The sequence below is a fragment of the Antennarius striatus genome, chromosome 9 (genome assembly GCF_040054535.1).
Source record: "Antennarius striatus isolate MH-2024 chromosome 9, ASM4005453v1, whole genome shotgun sequence".
Lineage (NCBI taxonomy): Eukaryota > Metazoa > Chordata > Actinopteri > Lophiiformes > Antennariidae > Antennarius > Antennarius striatus.
Window position 1 is genome coordinate 8462014 of NC_090784.1, and position 21409 is coordinate 8483422.

At 39.0% G+C, this 21409-nt stretch overlaps 1 protein-coding gene across 1 annotated transcript in view; it reads left to right on the plus strand.

The window, feature by feature from the left end:
• The window catches only part of LOC137601298 (CUB and sushi domain-containing protein 3-like), a 237255-nt gene that overhangs the window by 59012 nt on the left and 156834 nt on the right, over positions 1-21409 (plus strand). The window contains exons 6-15 of the mRNA XM_068323436.1: positions 5566-5678; positions 6935-7012; positions 8527-8614; positions 9252-9376; positions 9845-9966; positions 14286-14389; positions 15127-15239; positions 15548-15730; positions 16400-16726; positions 17247-17441. Of these exons, the coding sequence (XP_068179537.1) occupies positions 5566-5678; positions 6935-7012; positions 8527-8614; positions 9252-9376; positions 9845-9966; positions 14286-14389; positions 15127-15239; positions 15548-15730; positions 16400-16726; positions 17247-17441 (1448 nt within the window). The remainder of the gene's footprint in view (positions 1-5565; positions 5679-6934; positions 7013-8526; positions 8615-9251; positions 9377-9844; positions 9967-14285; positions 14390-15126; positions 15240-15547; positions 15731-16399; positions 16727-17246; positions 17442-21409) is intronic.

The following is a 21409-nucleotide window of genomic DNA, read 5'->3' on the forward strand; positions in this document are numbered from 1 at the left end:
TGAACTTCATTCATTCATTTTCCTACCCACTTCATTCACTTGCGCGGGTCACAGGGAGCTGGAACCTATCCCAACTGGCATAAGGCGTGAGGCAGGGGAAACTCCGGGCGAAATGCCAGTGCACCACGGAGTTACACAGAGACATTCAAAAACACACACACTCACTCACTCACTCACTCCTACGGGCAATTTGGAATGGCCAATTAACCTGAAGCTCGTGTTTTTGGAGGTGGGAGGAAGCCGGAGAACCCGGAGGGAACCCACACGGACATGGGGAGAACATACAAACTCTACAGAGAGCGGGACTTGAACCCGTAACTGCCTTACTGTGCAGCGACAGGGTTACCCACTGCGCCACCGTGCCGCCCCATATGAACTTCAGAATATATATACATATATATATATATATATATATATATATATATATATATATATATATATATATATATATACAGTATGTTTTTGTTTTTATTTCTGCTTCTGTTATTTCTGTTTTATTTAATTTATAACATTTTAAACAACTTAATGAATACAATTCATCAATTGATTACATTAACTGTAAACTAAAAAAGTGTGAAGTGTTTTAGTTTTCAGAATCATTGATATCTAACGTTCAATATTTCCTACAGGATGAGATTTGATATCCGAGCACAGTTTTCAATCATTTTCTGTCCATTGGCTACTTTTAAGGTCCCAAAGTTTATTAAAATAATAATGTAGTGGTAACTGTAGTAACAAAAACTAGTTTTTATAATTAAGGGTATCAGGAAAAATTTCAGACCTTGATTTCTATGAAGCAACATTTCCAGTGTATCAGTGCTCAAATGGAGACAAACAAGACTAACTTATCACTAACTTATCAGGTTCAACACGCATCACCTGGGATTTTTACCCGTTTGTTCTAAGTGGTTGGAACGCATCACGTGAATGATTTCAAACTCGAAGATGATGTTATTGTATGCCACCAAATTTCATCAGCTGTCATACACAGTTTTTGTTTTAAGCCGTACAGTCCAAGTGGGATCTGGCACGCTTGAGTGCATCGGGGCCACAATGGCTTCAACTCTGTAAGGTAAACAAACAGACAAGAAAACAAACACGATTCAGATTGAGCGGCTTTTGCATCGCTCAGGCTCCCTCTCATTTTACGTCTCTGACTGCGTAGAAGGCCATTGTACAGCTACATTTTCAGGCATCCTAACATATCATCAGCTGCAGGAGGAAACAAGCAAACTGCCAATCTGGCCTTGGGGGTTGGAGCTGCTAAGCAATGATTGACAGCCTGAAATCTCACAGTCATCCTGATTTAACATCTCTTTGCTTTCTTCAAGCAAACAAATTTAAAACATGACCCAACTTGACTTATTATTCTTGCCAACTATTGGCATTAAAGGTCAATATCAAGTAATAAAAAAGTGACAAAAAATGTTTAAAGTTAGTTTTAAAAAAATATTTCTTAACTTAATTTTTTGAGAATAAGAAGCTCATATACAATTTATGTTTATAACATGATAATAATAAATGTTTGAAATGCTTGAGGATGTAAAAAACATTTTATTGATTAACATGAATTAGTTTCTATAGAAAATGCAAAATTTTATATAAATAACATTCGATGATATTTGGTGACTGACGCTTTGAATAAAATATTAAAGGTAACAGTTTTAGTTACACAAAAGACTGGAGGGAACAAAATATTCAGTACGGACACCTCTTAGCAGCTGTTATCTGTTCATCATCGGAGGATATTTATCAGATCTCTGCAAACTAGTTTATTGATCCCATCATCTGGAGATGGTTCATGTGAAGGTAGACATCAATCACCGTTAGAATAGAGAAAAAAAAAAACTTTGTCTGTTGGCAAAAACCAAGATTGTAGTCTGGACAGAAAAAAGTCAAACAGTTCTTTGTTATTCTTCTGACCTTTATATGATCACTCAGCCCTGTTCAAAAAGGGCAAGAGCAACAAGCTAGAGATTAAATGCCACTCATTATTTCACATATGAATGCAGAAGATAAAACCTGAAAAAGCTTTGTGGATATTAAATACTCGTCTTTTATTTTCATACCATGAAATTTGGTCAGTAAATATTTTCTTTTCACGTTTTTCTCACCATGTCTGCATCCTTATTTTCAGCCTGCTTTTACCTGAATTTCAGGGATTGATACAGTAGCTTTTCAATGCAAGTCATTGTGTTTATTGCGAATGTTAATTTACAACACTGCTCCTCAGAGTGGATTCTGCTTTATACAACCAGGGGAATGAATCACTGTGAGTAAAGTGAGAGTAAGGTACTGCAAAGAACCTTCCTCTTATTTAAGTAAATACATAAATAAGGAGATGAAACGGGGATTAGTGGAAGTTTGTTACTGGAATTACTGGTAAGATTAGACATGCTCTTGAAAATCTGAAGTTTGCAGCAGTTATCAAGTCTCAGAGGATGTTTTATAAAACCAAAAGTCAGAGCTATTACCTAAACTCATGGCTTTGGTGCAACTGCATTCAAGTTTTTACATAATAATTTCAATGAAGTTTACAAATCTTAAAATCTAAAATTACCTTAAAATATTGCAGTAATGACACCTTGTTTGCTTTTTGTCCAATGTTTTCTAGGCCTCGTAGGACAAATGGAGAGTATCATTGAAACGACAAAAAGTAAAATGTGTCAAGGAAATGTTAAACAATCCTATCATGCAGATTTTGCCGATTACTTACACTGACTGACATTTTTAAAATTTTTGTTCATAAGCTATGAACAATCATCGATAAAATGGCAATATTCACAAGGGCAAAATGTGTCCAGTGAAATTACCAATTTTAAAGTCTTTAAATAACAATCTGTATTAGATTAATTAGCTCTTTCTGGGATTTAATATTGACCTTCCCAGGAAAAGTAAAACCTACCAAAGTGTCTCCGAAGCTTTCCTCTCCTGCAGTGGGGAGAATGCAATGTTTAATTGAGGGAAAGGGAATTGACCCAGGTATTCCACCAGGGCTATTAATGTTAGGAGCTACAGTGACTGACTTACTTCTTGCAGAAGTCAATCTGCTGGCAGACAGGCACAAAGCTGTATAACTACATCTCCTGCACAGTCTCTGACGATTAACCTAAAGATGGATGGAGAGTGATGGGTCCTTCCTTGTCAACTATTATTAAAATTATTCCGTCTTGTCGAATTTTATGGAATATGTGTGGGCAGAATCCTTTTTGACAAATTGGAATTGATCTCTCCTAATCTGGGGTGCTCATATGTATAGCTTGCCTCTGTGAAACGAAGTGGAGACACCAGAGACTGTTACTTCCTGCTCTGCCCTTAAGGCCAATTTTGCTCAGCAACTGCACAGTGGTACTCATTACATTAGTATTAGGATGGGAATTTCCATTTTGTCTTCAACCTCTGATTCTATTGAGTGAGACAGACTTTACTCATGAGAACTTCATGAGAACACACTAATGTACGTCACAAATTTGTCATGATCCACCACTGATCCTTGCAAAGCTACAAACTAATGTCATGAAGTATGCTAAAATGGATGAAACCAGTTGTACACATGCCAAAATGTAATCTCCAAAAAGCCATATTGCATATCTATAAGAGAACAAATAAGACAGCCTGAGCGAATCTACGGAGATAGGAGGGCATGTGAAAAATCCATTTTTCTGATTGGACTTTCTCATCTATTGTCACTCCAATGTGCTCTGGAGAACATAGTCATACAGTAAGAAAACAGTAGGTATGACTCACATCTGTTTTCAGGGGAATGGGCAGTTCTATTTTTCCATTTTGGTTTAGCAGTCACATTGACACATACCAGAGACAAACAGAGAAGCTTTGTGAAGTAGCTCGGAATTATTTTGCATAAACATTTGGCTACAGTTAGAAACATACTACAGTTTGGACGTTTCACATCAACTTAAGAAACAACGTGTGTTCTTTCAGGCATCTGCGCTTGCTGGGAGCACAGTGTCTACAGGGAAGGATGAGAGAGTGTATTTCCTTTCTGGAAAACACAAGTTCTCGGGAACCAGATTACAATACACTGCATTTTTTTCACTTTCTACTTGCTTTGCTTTATACTGCAGGAAGATTTATGAATATAGACAAATTAATATTGTGTTATAACAACCTCAGAGTCCGATGTTCCACTGAAGGAAGTCTTCTATGAGCTGTCACTAAGACCAGCAATGGCAGAATATGTTTCACTTCCTCTGCAGCACTTAGCTAATGTGACCAATGTATATTCACCTCCGCTGGGCTTCAATTTGTACCATCAGTCCTTTACTGCCTGAAGCATATGTGCAACTTCTTGATGGGCACAGCTTTATTGTCACAATCATTTTGTTCCAGATTTCCTGTGATGATTTGTCGTTAACACCACAGGACATTTAGAGGCAGTTTCTTCTCAAGAGCTCAGCCACCAGAATGTCACTCTTTCTTGTTATGCCCCACCGTTGGTGTTATTAGCATTTTATCAATGACATAATGAGAGAGAAGGTCAACTTTTGTGTGAAAATCATTTAGCCTTTAGTCATTCTCTCTGAGCTGCCATCATGATTGATTATCCTGTTTGATGATATCAGTATTTAAAAATCTCATTTAATTTGCTGATCAGTTAAAAATACTGTATAATGATCTATAATCCATTTGACATGTGTATTTAAGTCTAGTGCAAAGTTTTCAAAACACTATTTGATATTTCTTTATGCATTGGCAATGAGTGGAACTAAGTCGGTTTCCACTGTCTGGTTTTCTCATCACTCACTGTCTTTTTCTCTTTCCCTCACTGCCACTTTTGTTTCTGTCTTCTGCCTTCTATCATCTGTTTTCCCCTTAGGTGGCTTTTCAGTAAATAGCAAACAAATAACATAGAAAACCAACCTTGAACACGGACTTCATGCACCCTTACACACACAATAACACACATGGACGGTTGCATGCACACAATAACTCACACATACATAACAAAATAAGACATTGTTTTTTTATCCACTGAGCAAATTTGGAGCACAGGGCTCAACTGCACCATGCTCATTTTCAACCTGTTCCAAGGCACCGTGTAATACCTAGAACAGGATTGTGTGCCATTGAGTGTAGTGTGAGTGTTACAGGATATGAAGCAGGGATTTCTGGGAAATAGAAAAAGAAGCCAGAGCTGATCAGTTGGACAAATGAGCAGGAGGCTTTGAATCTGTACGATTATTGAGTATCCCTGATACTTCAGTCATGTGCTGAATAAAAACGTAGATCTTTAAGGCAAAGACTTAGATATAGGTAGTTATTACACATAAAGTCTTCAGCCACATGCACAAGGCCCACATGATGACCCATTTCAAGACATTTGGTAAATGCACTTTCAAAACAGTGCATTTAAGGCCTCATCTTAGTTAAAATGGAAGCATTTTCTTCCCTAGACCTACTTGTTTGAAATTATTTTCTCCAAGGTCTCCTGGATTCTTCTATTCAAGCAGCTATTTTTCCTTTTTGTTGTGTTATTATGTCAATAAAAGTGACCAGCAATGTAGTTGAAGATGCTTTTTTTTTTCTGTGACACTTTGCACTCAGGCTAACTGGAATGAATATTCCAGCACCCATCATAAGCAACAAAAACTGGTTGCGGCTGCATTTTGTGACAGAGAGCAACCACCGCCACAAAGGCTTCAGGGCTCAGTATCAAGGTAAGACATGATTGCTTCATTTGCACATCATAATAGACCCCCCACCCCCCCGCCACCGTAACTTGAAGAGAAAGGGATAATCGTAGGAAAAGCACACTGTAATTACAAAACATGTTTTTGATCTTTGTTAACTGAATATTTAATAGTTTGATTAATACCCTCTCCGTGGAGGGCATGCAGGCTTATTCAGCTCCAAACCATTGACTTCAAAGGGCTTTGTTAATGAAACATTTGAGAGATAAATGCTGTATATACTGTACTTTCCCCCCTTATAAAACTTAGCTCAGGCAATTCAATAATCCGTTATCCTGATGTTGGTCTTGGGCATGACTTTAAAGTCAGAGTATGTGCTGCATCTACTATTCCATAGAAGCTTAAAGCCTGGCTCCATGCCCCAATTGAAACTGCAACATTTCCATAAACAGCTCTTTAAAAACATGCAGTAACATGCATGCGTGGCAACTTACTGTAAATGAAGACATAAATCGATCGTGCGGCATTTCTCAATTATTATTGCAGTGCATTGCTGTGCAGCCTTAAAGTGATTTTACAAACATTTGTTATTTTCATTTTGACGTGAAGGGCAGATATTAAGGCTGGCACTGAGTGGTTTCATTATACAGCATGGTTTTGTCCATATAACTAGCCTTTTGTAATCGTTGAACAGATTCACAGTATAATTGTGTTTGACAACACGTTGAATTTAGAAGTTGACCTACAGCACATAGGTTGACAAGCGCCATCCCATATTCAAATAGCCCTGTTTGTGCTTGATGTCTCATTCTTTGGTTTGTGGTTATTATGTTCCTACTTCAAATTTATGACAGCTGCTTGCATCACTTGGTTTGTGTGTACAATCTGGTCACTGCCGTGTTTAGACTGTCTCAAGATGTATCATTGCACTCCTTGGTCTGCTCTGTAATTTTGCATGGTGCGTCCCCAGTACGAGTGGTAAAACCATTAAATCTGCTCTGACCAATCAATTTTTATCCACTGTTTAATATCACTGATTTATGCAAACAGATGAGAATGAGAAGCTCATTTCTGTCTCATACAATTGTCGTGGCAACCCTTAGGGATGCATCAGAGCCACTGGATTCATTTCTTTTGAAGAAGGATGCCACCAGTAGCAATTATATTTTGATTTTCTCCATAGGAGCAAGTATCCAGAGAAAGAAACACTTGTACTGTATCTTCTCACATCTAATACTGTAACTTCTTTTATCTAATGGACTCTTTCTATTGCTCTCGACCAGTGAAAAGCTCTGGAGAGCTTAAATCCAGAGGGGTAAAATTATTACCTGGAAAGGACAACACTAACAAACTGTCTTTGAGTAAGTCTTTTATTTTTATTATGCAACTGTTTCCATTGTTTTTTGTTTATGTAGGACTTGAGTTCTGGGTCTTTCTTTCTAGTCTCTTTATTTTTGCTGCATCATTTGGTGAAGGAATTAAGCTACAGTACTAGATTTTGCAGAAGTGCAGTCTCTTTTTCTTTCTGATGACCTATTTCCCATGCTGTCCTGGACTTCACGTCCTGACAGAATGAACTCTGCTACATAAGGCCTATTTATGTCTATTACAGCAAAATGCAAAATGTGATAATTTTCAACCAGCCAATCCCCACCCCCATCAACATTCTGTAGTATTTAAGCAGCACATCAGATTGACTTGTGTTCACGCACTGTGTGATCTACACACAGCAGTAGTCAAGGTTGAGTGACCACTCACTTGTCAGATGATTTGTGTACTCTTCAGACAGAAGTGAATGCATTCTAATTGCTTGCAGAGCTCTGTCATTAACATAAATCTGGAACACAATGCCCTCTAACTCCACTGTGTGCTAAACACTTCAGTGATACCAGGTTGTAATCTTTATTACCTTAGGTGTCATACAGTCAGCATTGCATGGAGACATGAATAATGCAGAGGGCTGTAATCTCTTTGAGCACAAAGTGATTCTACGAGACAATACTGTATATCATTTTGAAGACTGCGAAGAGACGCCTTGTATGCCTTGTGGATTCATTGCGTATAACTGAACCCATAACCATATTGAAACCCACAACAATTAACTTCAGAGCTAATGAACTCTCTAAAAGAAGTCAAGAAGAAAGTACATGCCAGTAGAGCTTCATTTGACAAAACGAATGGTGTTTGTGTTTGTGAGGGCAGTGTCTTAATGCAAAATAGTACAACAGACCTTAACCATAATTATGACTACACAATTTATGAACTCCATTTGCAGAGAATGTGGTCTTTCATTTACAGAGCATTGATGAGTAGAGCAGCTTGTTTAAAAATCAGAGCACAGAAAAACGGAACCCTTCTCTAACTTTAAGACCCTCTTTAAATGCAAACTGTAGCGGAGGCTTCAACCGATACGGAAGCATATCTACAAGGCTTTATCTGGTGTACTTAAACTATTATTATGTATAGTGAGCCTCACTGAGTGATTATTACAGCTTCCCAAATTGATAGTTGAAGGTTATTTAATCCTCTTAGACCCTTCCTAGCCCAGATATATTCTTCGTGTTTTGTCTAGCTCAGGTAAGAGACTTGCATTTATTCTTGGCAGTTACCCCGATATCGCAAAACATGATTATGTATTCAAAACAGTACTGCCAAATAAGTGGCAGTTGAAGGTCTTTGACATTGAAAGATAAGATTGTTTTGTACAGCTATCTGATTCCTGGACCCAAATCCTGCTACCATACCTGACCAAACATTGGGGGCTTTATCTGGTAATCAAGAGCCTCATACTGCAGCGGGTGTCTTCTGAGTGCAGGGCTTTGGCAGTAAAAGTATACCTCTCAAAATGCTCTTGCTGCTTGTCATTCTCTCTAAGTGAATGAAGGAGGAATCAAACAGGTGTCTAATTACTGCCCTGATCCAGGGGAGCCAGAGAATGGCAAACGGATGGGAGTCGACTTCAGGTGAGTTGGTGCTTCAGGAGCTGAAAGAACAGGAGCGATAAGCTTTGCATTGAGGGTTGTTAAGGTGTGTGTCCATATGCTCTCCAAACAAATTCACTATTAACAGGAAATCTCTGTTTTTTAACATTTGTTTTTTGGTTTGAAACTTTGTTCTAGAAGCATCACATATGAATTGTCACTGGGAATCTTTAGTATAATGTAGTGCAACATGGATATTAGATCAGATTCTAATTTGCTGTCGTTGAGTCCCACAACTACAGTACAAAGATAATAAAATACGTTCCCAGAGTGCAAATTAAAAAAAAAAAGAAGAAGTACGTAATAATGAAAAAATATGAACAATATTAGAGTTCAAAAGTACAGAAATATTACATGACAGAATATACAGAAGTAGCTGCAAAGAGCATTATACACTGCAATGGAGTAATGGCGAATATGCTAGAAATGGCAACTGAGAACAATGAATGAATGAATAAATAAATAGATTCTCATTAATCTAGTGGATATATTGATGCATGATGTAATGCAAATGTGTTGAATGACAAGAAATAAATAAGGAATTTGATATTTCATCAGGAGTCATTTTGGGGAAATTGATTGCTTTTTCAGGTTTTAATAGTGTTTGTTATCTTCTCAGCATCGGAGCAACTGCTCAATTTACCTGTGATGAAGACCATGTGCTGCAGGGCTCCAAAACGATTACCTGCCAGCGCGTAGCTGAAGTCTTCGCTGCTTGGAGCGACCACAGACCCGTCTGCAAGGGTGAGTGAGGCTTCTGAGGAGCTAATAAAGCAGTTTGATTAAGGAAGGGCCTCTGGTTATAGGCTCTATGCAGATAGAGAAAGTTCATTTTTATTAATTATGTATGAAAGCCTCCACTGCAGCAGTCATACTGCTTTTCCATTCCAAAATGCTCTTCCTGTTTTTCTATGTTTCATAATCCCTATAATACCTGGAGCACCCTTTCGAATTTGATTAATGGAAAGGTTGTTAATAGACCTTCTCTCTACTTGTGCAGACAATACATTACTGCTCCGTCATATTACAATACAGTAGTTATTACTCTTCCTTCTGAGTGTATTTATTGTGAATTTTACATTCCTGTATCTAGTTTTTCACAGCACTTTAAACTATGTGCATTATACATATATTTACAAAACATATGTCTTGAAATTAATAAAGATTTTTGAGATTTAACTTAATATGTTGACCTGTAATCTTTTTTTGCAGTCAAAACATGTGGATCAAATCTACAGGGACCCTCGGGGACTTTCACATCTCCTAACTTCCCTATCCAGTATGAGAGCAACTCCCAATGTGTTTGGATCATCACAGCCAGTGATCCAAATAAGGTAAAACAACTGTCCCATTTGTTGTATTTTTACGTTTGTATCACGTTTAATGAAAACCCACTGCCACTCCGAAATTCTGTTTGTCTTTTTCATTTCACAAATTTGACCTGATTAAATACAGTGGGTACAATGGGTTAACCGTACCCTTTCTGTTGCTGCTAAAGAATACAGGCAGTCCTCAACATACAAACACAAATGGTTTTAGAGGTTTTCCGTAAGTTGAACTGTTCGCTCATCATTATTTATTAAATTTCAATCCATAATCGTCATTTGAGGTCATTTAAATTCCATTACTACTCTAAATACCAAAGTACTATTCTCTAAAACTTACCAAATACAATAACAGGAAATAAAAACAACACATAATAAAACAAAATACACGTGCAGGTCATCTCAATTATACGTTGGTTTTTAAAAAAAATACATGTAAAAATAATAATCAAGTTTGCTTCATTTCACTCGCCTTATTGTCTGTAAACCACAAATATTGAACTCTTAAAATCACTAGGAAACCATTAATTATCATAATAATATCATGTTACTGTACAATAAATAAGATTAAAAACATATATCATATTAAATATGTACTTATAGTTGTAATAGCTACCGTTAAACGTTTCACATGATGCATGTGATTGCTTTGAATTCAGATTAGTTTATGGTGACCTACGTTTAGGGCAAAGGAAGAGGAAAAGGAGGGCGAAGTTGTTGTTGGTGAGAGGCAGAGTTGTCATCAGAGAGATCGTCACTACTACGACTATCTTTGCTAGCCTTTGCTTTGTCATTCATGATAAACAGTAAAGTACCCAAGGTAGGAAGCCTGACGCTCAAGAGATAGACAACAAGAAACAAGAACAAGAGGACCAGACGAGTGTTGGAAATGCGCAAACTTAGTGGTGCCGCTTGGTAGGGGTTGTGGCAGAAAGGGGAACTGCAGGACAATAGTCGGATATGGCGGTCCAAGTTTATTCATATCTATAAATCTTCGTAATACTAATGTATGTATATTGAGAACTACCTGTACAGTACGACCTGTTTGTTGTAGCTATTCACATATACAGTTCTTCACAAAGTAAATAGAGCGGTTTGATCTGTGATAATTAAACCAGATAAAACATGACAGCTGCATACATTCCAAGGTGATGAAATTACCATTCTATGAAAGGTACTTCATAATAACATTAGTTAATTTTTACTTAACTACAGATAAAGAAAAACACCTCGCAGTGATCTATCTTTACTGTATACATGAAACAAATAGAGATGAATAAATGACCTTGATTATCTTGATTAATCTGTAAATTAAATCCCATAGTCTTTACAGTACTGTTTTACTCATTTGATATAAAATGCTAATGTTGTTTTTTTTAAATAAGTTAGAGTACCAGACTCTCATAAGTTATATAATGAACACAAATGTGCATTTAAAACCTCACCTTTCTACCACTAAAACTGTGGAGATTCCTCTCCTGGCTGCATATTAATTTCTGCATATATTTTCCAAAGGGTTCCCTAGGGTGGGAAAGGTTACATTGAATAAGTGTATTAGGAATAAATAGCATGTCTGTTGATATAAGTACATTGTTACTTTCCCTCATTAACATACAGTATACTGTATGTATAGCCAGGGTACGATTTGTTGGGAGGAATGGGAGGGCTTATTACATCTCTACCTCTGTTGAACGTAACAGAATGAATGTGTCCACACTGGAAAATCTTCTTTTCGTTGGTGTTATTGGAGGAGACGTGTGTTCTTTCCCTGCTCAGAAATTTGTAGAGATGTGGATAAAAGAAGGACAAAATGCTGAAAATGATGCGTCAACAGGAAAACCAGAAGGGCCAGATGAAGTCAGAGCAAACGATTCACTTAGTCTTATATCTGCTGAGTTATTTTGACATGATGTTTTTAGTTAACCTAAAAAAAGAATTATGCCTGTTTATTGCTTGTTTTTTCTTATTAAAAACACCTCATCTCATTTTTTTCTTTCTTTTTTCTGCAACTTGTATTTATTTTGCAACTTGTATATAGCTGTAGTGGGTTGCCTTCCATAGTCACTGGTCTACTAGTTTTATACAAGCTGCTGTTGGTGAGTGAGAAATTGGCTTCATTCAGCTGGTTGATAGAAACAGGGAATTAATAATTGAACGAGACCAGCTTATCCTTGCTAAGAGGTCAAGGCTGTGCTCCTAATGGTCATTCCTCGTCCCCTAAATAAAATTGGCTTTTTATTGGTATTCCGGTGAGTCATATATACAGGGGTCAGCTAAGTGTTGCAGCACCAATGAAAAATAACTAACAACCACTCATTCAGAGGTCATTCTGACTGGCAAGTGTCATAGCGATGTGCAGCCATGACCTCACCTAGGCAAACAGGCTATTTACTCGGTACTAAAACTTGGCTCATTAGTGTGATTATGATAATTATGCTCTGTGTGCATTATAACGAGGCTGTTAAACATAAATATTTGGGCAGGCATTGTCCACTTTTGCTCAGAGAAAGAATGTGAGGGTTGATTATTCAACCATCGTACAGTATGTCTCTCATTAACATATGTGCCAGATATGTGATTAGATCCTTTCATTCATCACTGATCCATTCACGCAATGTGCAGGTTGACATGATGAAACGTTCTTGTGGTATTGCAGCATTATACTTACTCAATAAAAGCAGCTCTTTCCACTTTCTACCAAATTACGTAATCTTTTTGCGATTATGCATGTTTTTTCAGAGTAAAAACACAGACTGGTGATGTCGCAAGAGTAAATGCAATCAACTATTTAGAAATCTCCTGCTCTTTCATTCGTTCTGCTATGATTGTTCTTTAACATTTTATTTGTGCTCTAAAGTAATGTAAAGAGATGGGGCTGTCAGGTTCTCTATTGTTTTGAAGAATATTTGTTTTGTCTTCTGTTCTCGGGCACTTGCACCATTTGTCAAAGTCTTATTCTTAAATTTGATGTGAATTGAGTTTTTTTTTTGCCATCTATTTTCTATTGATGTCATTGCTGTTTTGAGTTTTTGTGTTAGTTTCTGCACAAGTCATAAAAGTTCTGACATATAAGTTGTATTTTTTTTCTTCTTGTTATATTAAGCTGGCAACAGTTGCATCTTACGGCCTAGCTTTCTCATTCATGGCATTGCCTCTTCTAGTGAACTACTGTACAGAAATCACTATAGTAAATTTGACATAAATAAAACAATTGATTATTTGGTGATAAATCTGTAATGAAAGGAAGAATCTTCACTGTAACACACAATAGAAAGAAAAGCTAAACATGTATTTTGGCTACTGGATTAACCAGGGATTGGTAGCTCTCTTAAAAATAGCAAAGTTTGCAACTGATTTCAAGTCACCAAGCAGTGAGCTGCAGGAATTTTCTCCTTTTACAGAAAAAGCTGACTGAGGAAAAGATGTTTTACAGAACAGAAATTTAAAATCACCCTTCAAAGCAGTTGGGGCTGGTCTACTACAGCCCTGTAATCTTGCGATAAATTCAACAGAAAGGTAGAGGAATGAGAGCCGTACTGATACTTTTTCAAGTATTTGGTCTTTTTTTCCCCTCAGCTTGTCTGCAACAGTGTAACAGGTTTCACCAAATACATGACAGCTGTGTCATCAGCATGCATTTGTAGACGTACCAGGGAATGTCTGTGGGAGGTCATCATTATTGAAACAATAGTATGGGGCCCAAGATAGTACCTGTGGACAGTGTGTATGTGTGTGTGTGTGTGTGGGGGGGGGGGTGTCTTCTTTAGAAAAAAACCTGAAACACATCTGATTAAAGCTTGAGGAAACCTCAACTCATGACAGGGCTCATTCTGCCATGTTGAATGTAGAAACATTTTTATTGCAATGATTTCATGGTTTCAGGAGTCAAATATGTTTATCTTTTTTCGATCCAGTAACAGTTCATCAAGATCATTTCATTTATCAAGTGAAATTTTAATGTTTTCCATTTGCAAACAAGTAGTTCTGTGGAGTGATTAATCATAAAACAGAACTGTAATGGGTGCAAATATTGATTGGCCTCCAAGCCCTGCAACAGTTGCTGTTAAAGGAATGTCATGAATGTTGTTGGCTAAAAACACATTCAATGGTAGAGATGGCTAGAATTACTTTGGAACTATCACATGTAAACAAAAGGACCTCTTGCAATCTATATTCATAAAAATTTGTTCAGAGTTTTTGGCAGACAATTTGTTTGACAAGCTGCCGGTTGGCACACACAGCTACTTATGGTTTACATACCAATGTTTTGCCATACAGTTAAAACACATAAGAAACAGATTATCAAAGGGGCTTATTTTCTATTGCAGGTTATTCAGATCAACTTTGAAGAGTTCGACCTAGAAATTGGGTATGATTCTCTAACAATCGGAGATGGAGCGGAAGTAGGTGACTCTAAAACAATAATACAAGTGTGAGTACTACATAAAATACTCTGTTGCTCTGTATTGCTTATGTTTGCAGATCTGTTGTATGGGTAGTGAATTATTTAGATGATATCATATACAACTATGTCATGGCTAATAAGAGATTTTTAAATTGAGTTTCCTGACTGCCATCATTTAAATTAACTGAACAGAAGAAAGTCTGTCTCCACAAAAACATATTTCAGTACACACAGACATGTTAATAGTGGCCTATGCATTTATACAGAACCCAGGAATTTACTTCTATTAGTAGTCCATGGTCAAACTGGGATCATTTGCTGTCTAACGACTCATTGGCTAATGTTTTTACAAAATCCCATATCATTTATTTAGCAAGTGTTCACTATTCATATACAATTAAATACTCACTTATCAGTGGAGAGACAGTACCATCATATGATTGGCAAGAAATGTGTACATCTAAAAACGAAATACTTGTGAACCTCCTGTTTTTTAAAATTTTAAATAGAGTTGCACTGAAGAGTACCTTTGATAAAACACATTATGATGGAAATCACAAAATTCTTTTTGAAGCCTTCTGTGCAATATTGTTAGTATCAAGAACTGTATAAATCCATCCATTATTTCTAGTTGCTACTCTGTTTAAATGTTGTCTGAGGGAGCCAAGAATTTTTCAAAATAACAGTGATAATAACAGTGATAAGATGCAGTTTGAGGAGTGTTGTTAGATATCTCACTGACTACTTTGTTGCCCAATCTGCAGGCTGACAGGGAGTTTTGTACCAGACCTGATTGTCAGCATGTCCCATCAGATGTGGCTCCATCTCCAGTCTGATGAGAGTGTGGGCTCGATTGGATTCAAGATCAACTATAAAGGTAAACAGGCTTTGAGCAGATATAATCTCTTTCTTTCTATTCATGTCTGTGTCTGTGACTGTCTCTTTCAGTAAAGCATTGAGTCAATTTTTCTGTCTGCCTTTCTAGCCATTTATCTGTCTGTCTGCCTGTCTGCTGCTCTCTCCCCTATCTCCTTAAAAAAATCCCCTTAACTAGTTCTACAGCCTCCTCACCTGGACCTTTATAGATAATGTTTCAGAAAAAAAAAGTATTTCAAAGCACTTGCCTCAACTTAATCCTCTACGTTTTCCTCGTTGCCTCTCCTTTCTGCCCCCCTCACCCTGCAGAAATTGACAAAGAGAGTTGTGGTGACCCTGGTACACCCCTGTACGGCTATCAAGAGGGAAGCGGCTTTCTAAATGGAGATGTTCTGCGCTTTGAATGCCAGTTTGGATTTGAACTTATTGGGGAGAGGATGATAACCTGTCAAAACAACAATCAGTGGTCAGCTAATATCCCCATCTGCATATGTGAGTCCTATGCCAATTTATTTCACAATTAAAAATAGATGGTTGGAAATTTCATGCGTGTGTGTGTGTGTATATGTGTGTGCGTGCGTGCGTGCGTGCGTGTGTGTGTGTGTGTGCGTGCGTGTGTGCGTGTGCGCGTGTGCGTGTGTGCGTGTGTGTGTGTGTATATACAGTACATAATGGAAAACTTGTAGCATGCATTTGCTTTTTTTTTTGCAGTTTTTTTTAACTTGATTTGAAAGAGAAGAAACTGTGGTACACACTCACATGTCCCAAGTGCTCTCAAGAAGGGAAACCTGCATTATACCTACCCCATATCCATAACAAAAATCTAGTCCTCTGCTTCTTCAAGTTAACTGCATCCATTGGGACAGTGTGAAGTATTCCTGTGTGCCCATATTGCCATATGTCTGTATTTTGGTACACTCACTCCTCAGTTCCATCCTCCAACTACTCAGCACCCATGGGAGCAGTGCTGTCTCCTGATTGCTGAGCTAGTTACACAGTACTGACAATTTGTTCTCCTCCTAACTTGGTCCCTGATATTGTCATGGAGGAATCCATGGTGTGTATTGTTACGTGACCAATCATTTGCTAAGAAATTGCATCATCTGGGAAATTATATATTTTTTAAATAATTTTTGATATATATTTTTTCCTGTCACACAGTTCCCTGTTTCTCCAACTTCACTGCTCCAATGGGAACGGTATTGTCTCCAGACTACCCAGAGGGCTATGGAAACAATCTTAACTGTGTGTGGCTTATCATCTCGGAGCCTGGCACCAGAATACATCTTGCCTTCAATGACTTTGACTTGGAGCCTCCTTATGACTTCCTCACTATCAAAGATGGGGACCAGTCAGGAGCCATTATACTCGGGCGCTTCTCCGGGGCAGAAGTTCCTTCTCACCTGACATCCAACAGCAATGTGCTGCAGCTGGAGTTCCAGGCTGATCACTCCATGTCTGGACGAGGATTTAACATCACCTACAGCAGTAAGGGAGTGTTCATTTAGTGATCCATTTAGTTCAAAGAATGGAATCATAGCAAAATGTTTACATAGAAATATAAATTTGAACACTATTTCTATGAATAACTATCACGTTTTTTATCTTAAAGGTAATAAAGGATTGGAGGTTTCTCCACCGATAATTTCTCATTCACAAAGCATGCTTTCTTATTTTATTTTACTTTTTTATAAAGAAATTTAAAATTTAAGTCATGCTGAAGTGCCTTACAAAGGCAAAAAGCAACATGTAGAGTAGTCGCCAAATAGTTACAGATTTTTTTAAGTTGTTGCTTGAAACAACACAGACTCATTTATTTTTCTCCTGGAGAAACAAAGTGAAAAGACGGAGGCTACTGTCACCTTCAGGTGTACAAAGCAGATGTGCTGTTTTCCCTTCCTATGGAGAGCTGAATCCATTTCCCATATCTCCTGACTTCTCAAAGACCCCATTTTTCATCTACTGAGTATTTGTCACGAGATCTTGTATTTTGTCTTCTCATTACAAGCTTTTGGCCGTAATGAGTGCCCTGACCCTGGCATACCCCTGAATGCCAGGCGCTTTGGTGACAGTTTCCAACTGGGAAGCTCCATTTCTGTGGTTTGTGAGGAGGGCTTTATCAAGACGCAGGGTGCAGACACCATTACGTGCCATCTGGAGGAAGGGAAGGTGATGTGGAGTGGACTCATTCCAAAATGTGAAGGTAATGACCTAGAATAACTGATAATTGTATGATTGGTGGACAGAAATGTCAAGTGTAGGGTTGGTAAAAGATGGGAATAAAAGGGGAACTTTTGATTATACAAAAAAAGTGAGTGGGTGTGGTCTATAAATGTAGAGGACTACATTTATCGTGTTCTATCATTTCAGGTATTTGTGTAACTCCAGCACTTTCCTGGCTCAGATAGATTTTCTTTCAATGTGGGGCATCATCTTAAAAAACACCTCCCCTCCTCTCCTCTCCTCTTCTCTCCTCTGTTTCCGGTTTCCGGTGAGCGTGAGTGTGAGTGGTGGATCGAGTGGCACGAGTGGTTTGAATGTTTTTTCTGTCCTTGTGGTTGGACTAAATGCACCTTTTTCTTTTTCCTTCTGTACTATGTACATGGTCAGGTAAGTGCTTCATCTTTTTTTTTTTTGGTGTGTGAATCGTTTGAGTATTTGCTGGTGTTGTGAGGACTCTGGGCGCAATGGCGCCCGCCGAGCCGCCACCTCCGTCACTCCAGCAGGGAGTACGGATCGTCCCTCCGGATAACACTGTGTCGGTGGAAGATGTTCTGCTGGCGGTAGGAAACCAGGTGGGTCATGAGAATGTGTTGTATGCTTCGAGAATGAACAAAGGTGTCGTTGTCTTCCTAAAGGAAGACCAGAACGTCTATCAGCTGATAGAGCAAGGTGTGTTCATCAATCAGCTGTTTGTTCAGGTGTCCCCACTGTCGGCACCATCCATGCGGATCACCGTGTCAGGTGTTCTGCCGTTTATTTCAAATGAGATGTTGGAAAATGGGCTCCGTTGGTTTGGTAAATTTGCAAGGGGGTTTACTGAGATAAAACAGGGTTGTAAAAGCCCTAAACTGAATCATGTAAAGTCCGTTCGCCGGCAGGTGTTCATGTTTCTTGACACACCCGAGCAGTCTCCGGAGGTGTCCTTCACAGTAAAACACGGTCATATGTCTTTAATGGTGTAGGCTAATTCTGGGCAGATGAAATGTTTTGAATGTGGTGATGTTAGACATAAATGTGCATTGTGTCCGCACAGGTGGCGGGCGTAGTAACAATGTAGTCGAATCGTTGACGGCACGCAATGCCGTGGGTTATCCAGAAAGTGTTTCTGTAACTGTGCCAAGTATGAGATCAAGAAAGAGATCAAATAAGAGATCCTTGGAGGGTTGGAACCAGGCTGAGAATCAGGCTGATGAGAAGCCGGTCTCCGGAGCTGTGGAGACCAGCAGCGGCAGCAGCTGCTCTCTGACTGAGGTCATTGAGACTTCTTCTCGGACGGGTGGTGTTGCTGCTGCCGCTTCAAATGATGTGAATGATGATGATAATGATAATGGGAATGACGGACAGATTGCGTCTCATAGCCAGGAATCGGTTGAGAATGAGATGGACTAAGACTCTAGTCAGATATAGTTTCTGTGGGTGAGGCTTCCAGCAAGCCTACAGTCTGTATTCTTTAGAGGACATTGTTCATTACCTTGATGAAACCTATAAAAGATCAACAGACATTAGTGATTATTTCGATGATGCTGATAAATTCATTCGTTCAGTTAATATTATTAAAAGGAGGGTTGGTTTTGATATTTAGATGAATGAAAGCGAATTTGTTTTAAAAAACATATCACAACTCTGCGAAAAGAAAAATCGGGTAAAATAGTCAAGAAAGTAAAAAATTCTAAATGACCATGTACAACATGGTGTTTTTTGCTGAACTTTGTGAACTTCTGAACATTGGATGTTGCTTTTTGTCTGTTTATCTTTCCTACCTTTCGTATGACGAAATTTAAAATCGGTTCTTTAAACATCAACGGAGGGAGGGATAAGCAGAAGAGAGCTTTGGTGTCTGGAGTTATAACTCAGAAGGGAGTGGACGTGATGTTTCTCCAGGAGACTCATACCACTCCTGCTGACGAAACAGATTGGACTTTATGGTGGGAGGGGTCCCTTGTCCTCAACCACGGTAGTAATTGTAGTGCAGGTGTGGCTGTTCTTTTTGGACCAAAGGAGGACATGAAGGTTTTATCCTCTTCTGAGGTGGTGAAGGGTCGGCTCCTCATGGTTAGAGCAGAAATTAATAATTGTGTGTTTTGCTTTCTGAACATTTACGCTCCAAACCAGGGAACCGATAGGATAGCCTTTTTTAACATTCTGGAAGAGGAACTGAGGAAGCTCCATCAAGAACAGATAATTTTAGGGGGGGATTTTAACTGTACATTGAATTTTATGCTGGATAGAACTGGCGAAGAACCTCATCCACTATCCTCAAGGAAACTGAAGAGCATCATCAGCCAGGCAGATCTAGTGGATACGTGGAGGGTTAAGCAGCCGAGATCCAAACAGTATACGTGGTTAAAAGTCACAAAGCATGCTTTGTCATGGAGTAAACAACAGAGTATGTGCAGCTAGACTAGATCAGCTGTACATTTCACAGTTTCTCACCTTCTCACTAGCTGACAGCAAAGTAACCCCTGTTGGCTTCATGGACCATCATTTTGTTTGTACAGATTTGATCCTTTCACCAGGTGGGAGGGTTAATTCCTACTGGTGTTTTAACAACAAACTCCTGCAGGATAGGAGTTTCTGTCGGAGTTTTCAGGTTTTCTGGCAGAGATGGAGGGAGAGAAAGGTCGATTTCAATTCGATAAAGTTGTGGTGGGAGGTTGGAAAGACACAGATCCGGGTGTTCTGCCAACAGTGCACAGCTTTATCGACTTTTAAACTTAAGACAATTGTAAAAGAGCTTGAAGAGGACATTAATTTGTTAGAGAAGGGATTGCTTCAGGACTCAAGACCAAACACAGGTCGCCTGCTGCAGGAAAAGAGGCAGGAGCTCAGCTCTTTCCTCCAAGAAAGAGTGAAGGGGACGCTGGTCTGGTCCCTTTTCCTTCAACTGAAGGATATGGATGCTCCCAGCTCTTTCTTCTTTAACCTGGAGAGATCAGTAGCGCAGAGGAAGAGAATGACCTGCCTGCAGCTTCCAGGAGGTGTTCTATCTACTGATCCAGCCGAGATGAGGTGGCACGCAATGGACTTTTATGTGGACCTCTTTGGGGCAGAAGATTGCAGCATTGAGAGTCGTGAGGAGCTCCTGGATGGTCTTCCTCAACTTAGTCCGGAAGAGAAAGCTGTTCTGGATCTAGAGTTGTCTCTGTAGGAACTTACTACAGCAGTTAATCAAATGGCGCAAGGAAAGGCGCCAGGAATTGATGGCCTCTCATCTGACTTCTATAAACATTTTTGGAATATCCTTGGGCCGGATCTGCACGGGGTCATCCTTGAAAGTTTTAGAACTGGGTCTCTTCCTGTGTCCTGCCAGAGAGCAGTGCTCTCTCTGCTGCCGAAGAAGGGGGACCTGACTTTAATTAGGAACTGGAGACCGGTTGCTCTGTTGTGCACGGATTACAAGGTGCTCTCCAGAGCGCTGTCCAATTGGCTAAAAGATGTTTTAGCTTTAATGGTGGACCATGACCAGACTTACTGTGTCCCTGATAAAAGCATCATGGACAATATTTTCCTCATAAGAGACATTTTTGATTTGTGTCGGGAATATGGTGTTAATGTTGGTATTGTGTCACTAGATTAAGAAAAAGCTTTTGACAGGGTAGATCATTCATATTTGTTTGCTGCAATTAAAGCTTTTGGTTTTGGTGATGGGTTTATGTCTTGGGTTAGTTTATTGTATAGTGGTGCACAGTGTATGTTGAAGATGGGGGCAGGGCTGAGTCGGCCGATTCCTGTGCAGCGAGGGATCAGGCAGGGCTGTCCTATTTCGGGACAACTCTACAGCCTTGCCATAGAGCCCTTGCTGTGCAGATTGCGAGGGCAGCTCAGTGTTTTTTCTATACCTAGATCCCTCGGTTTTGAGCGTCCTCCTGTTGTATCCGCTTATGCAGATGATGTCTGTGTTTTTGTGTCAACACAGGGGGATTTTCGGAATTTGAGGGATACTCTGTC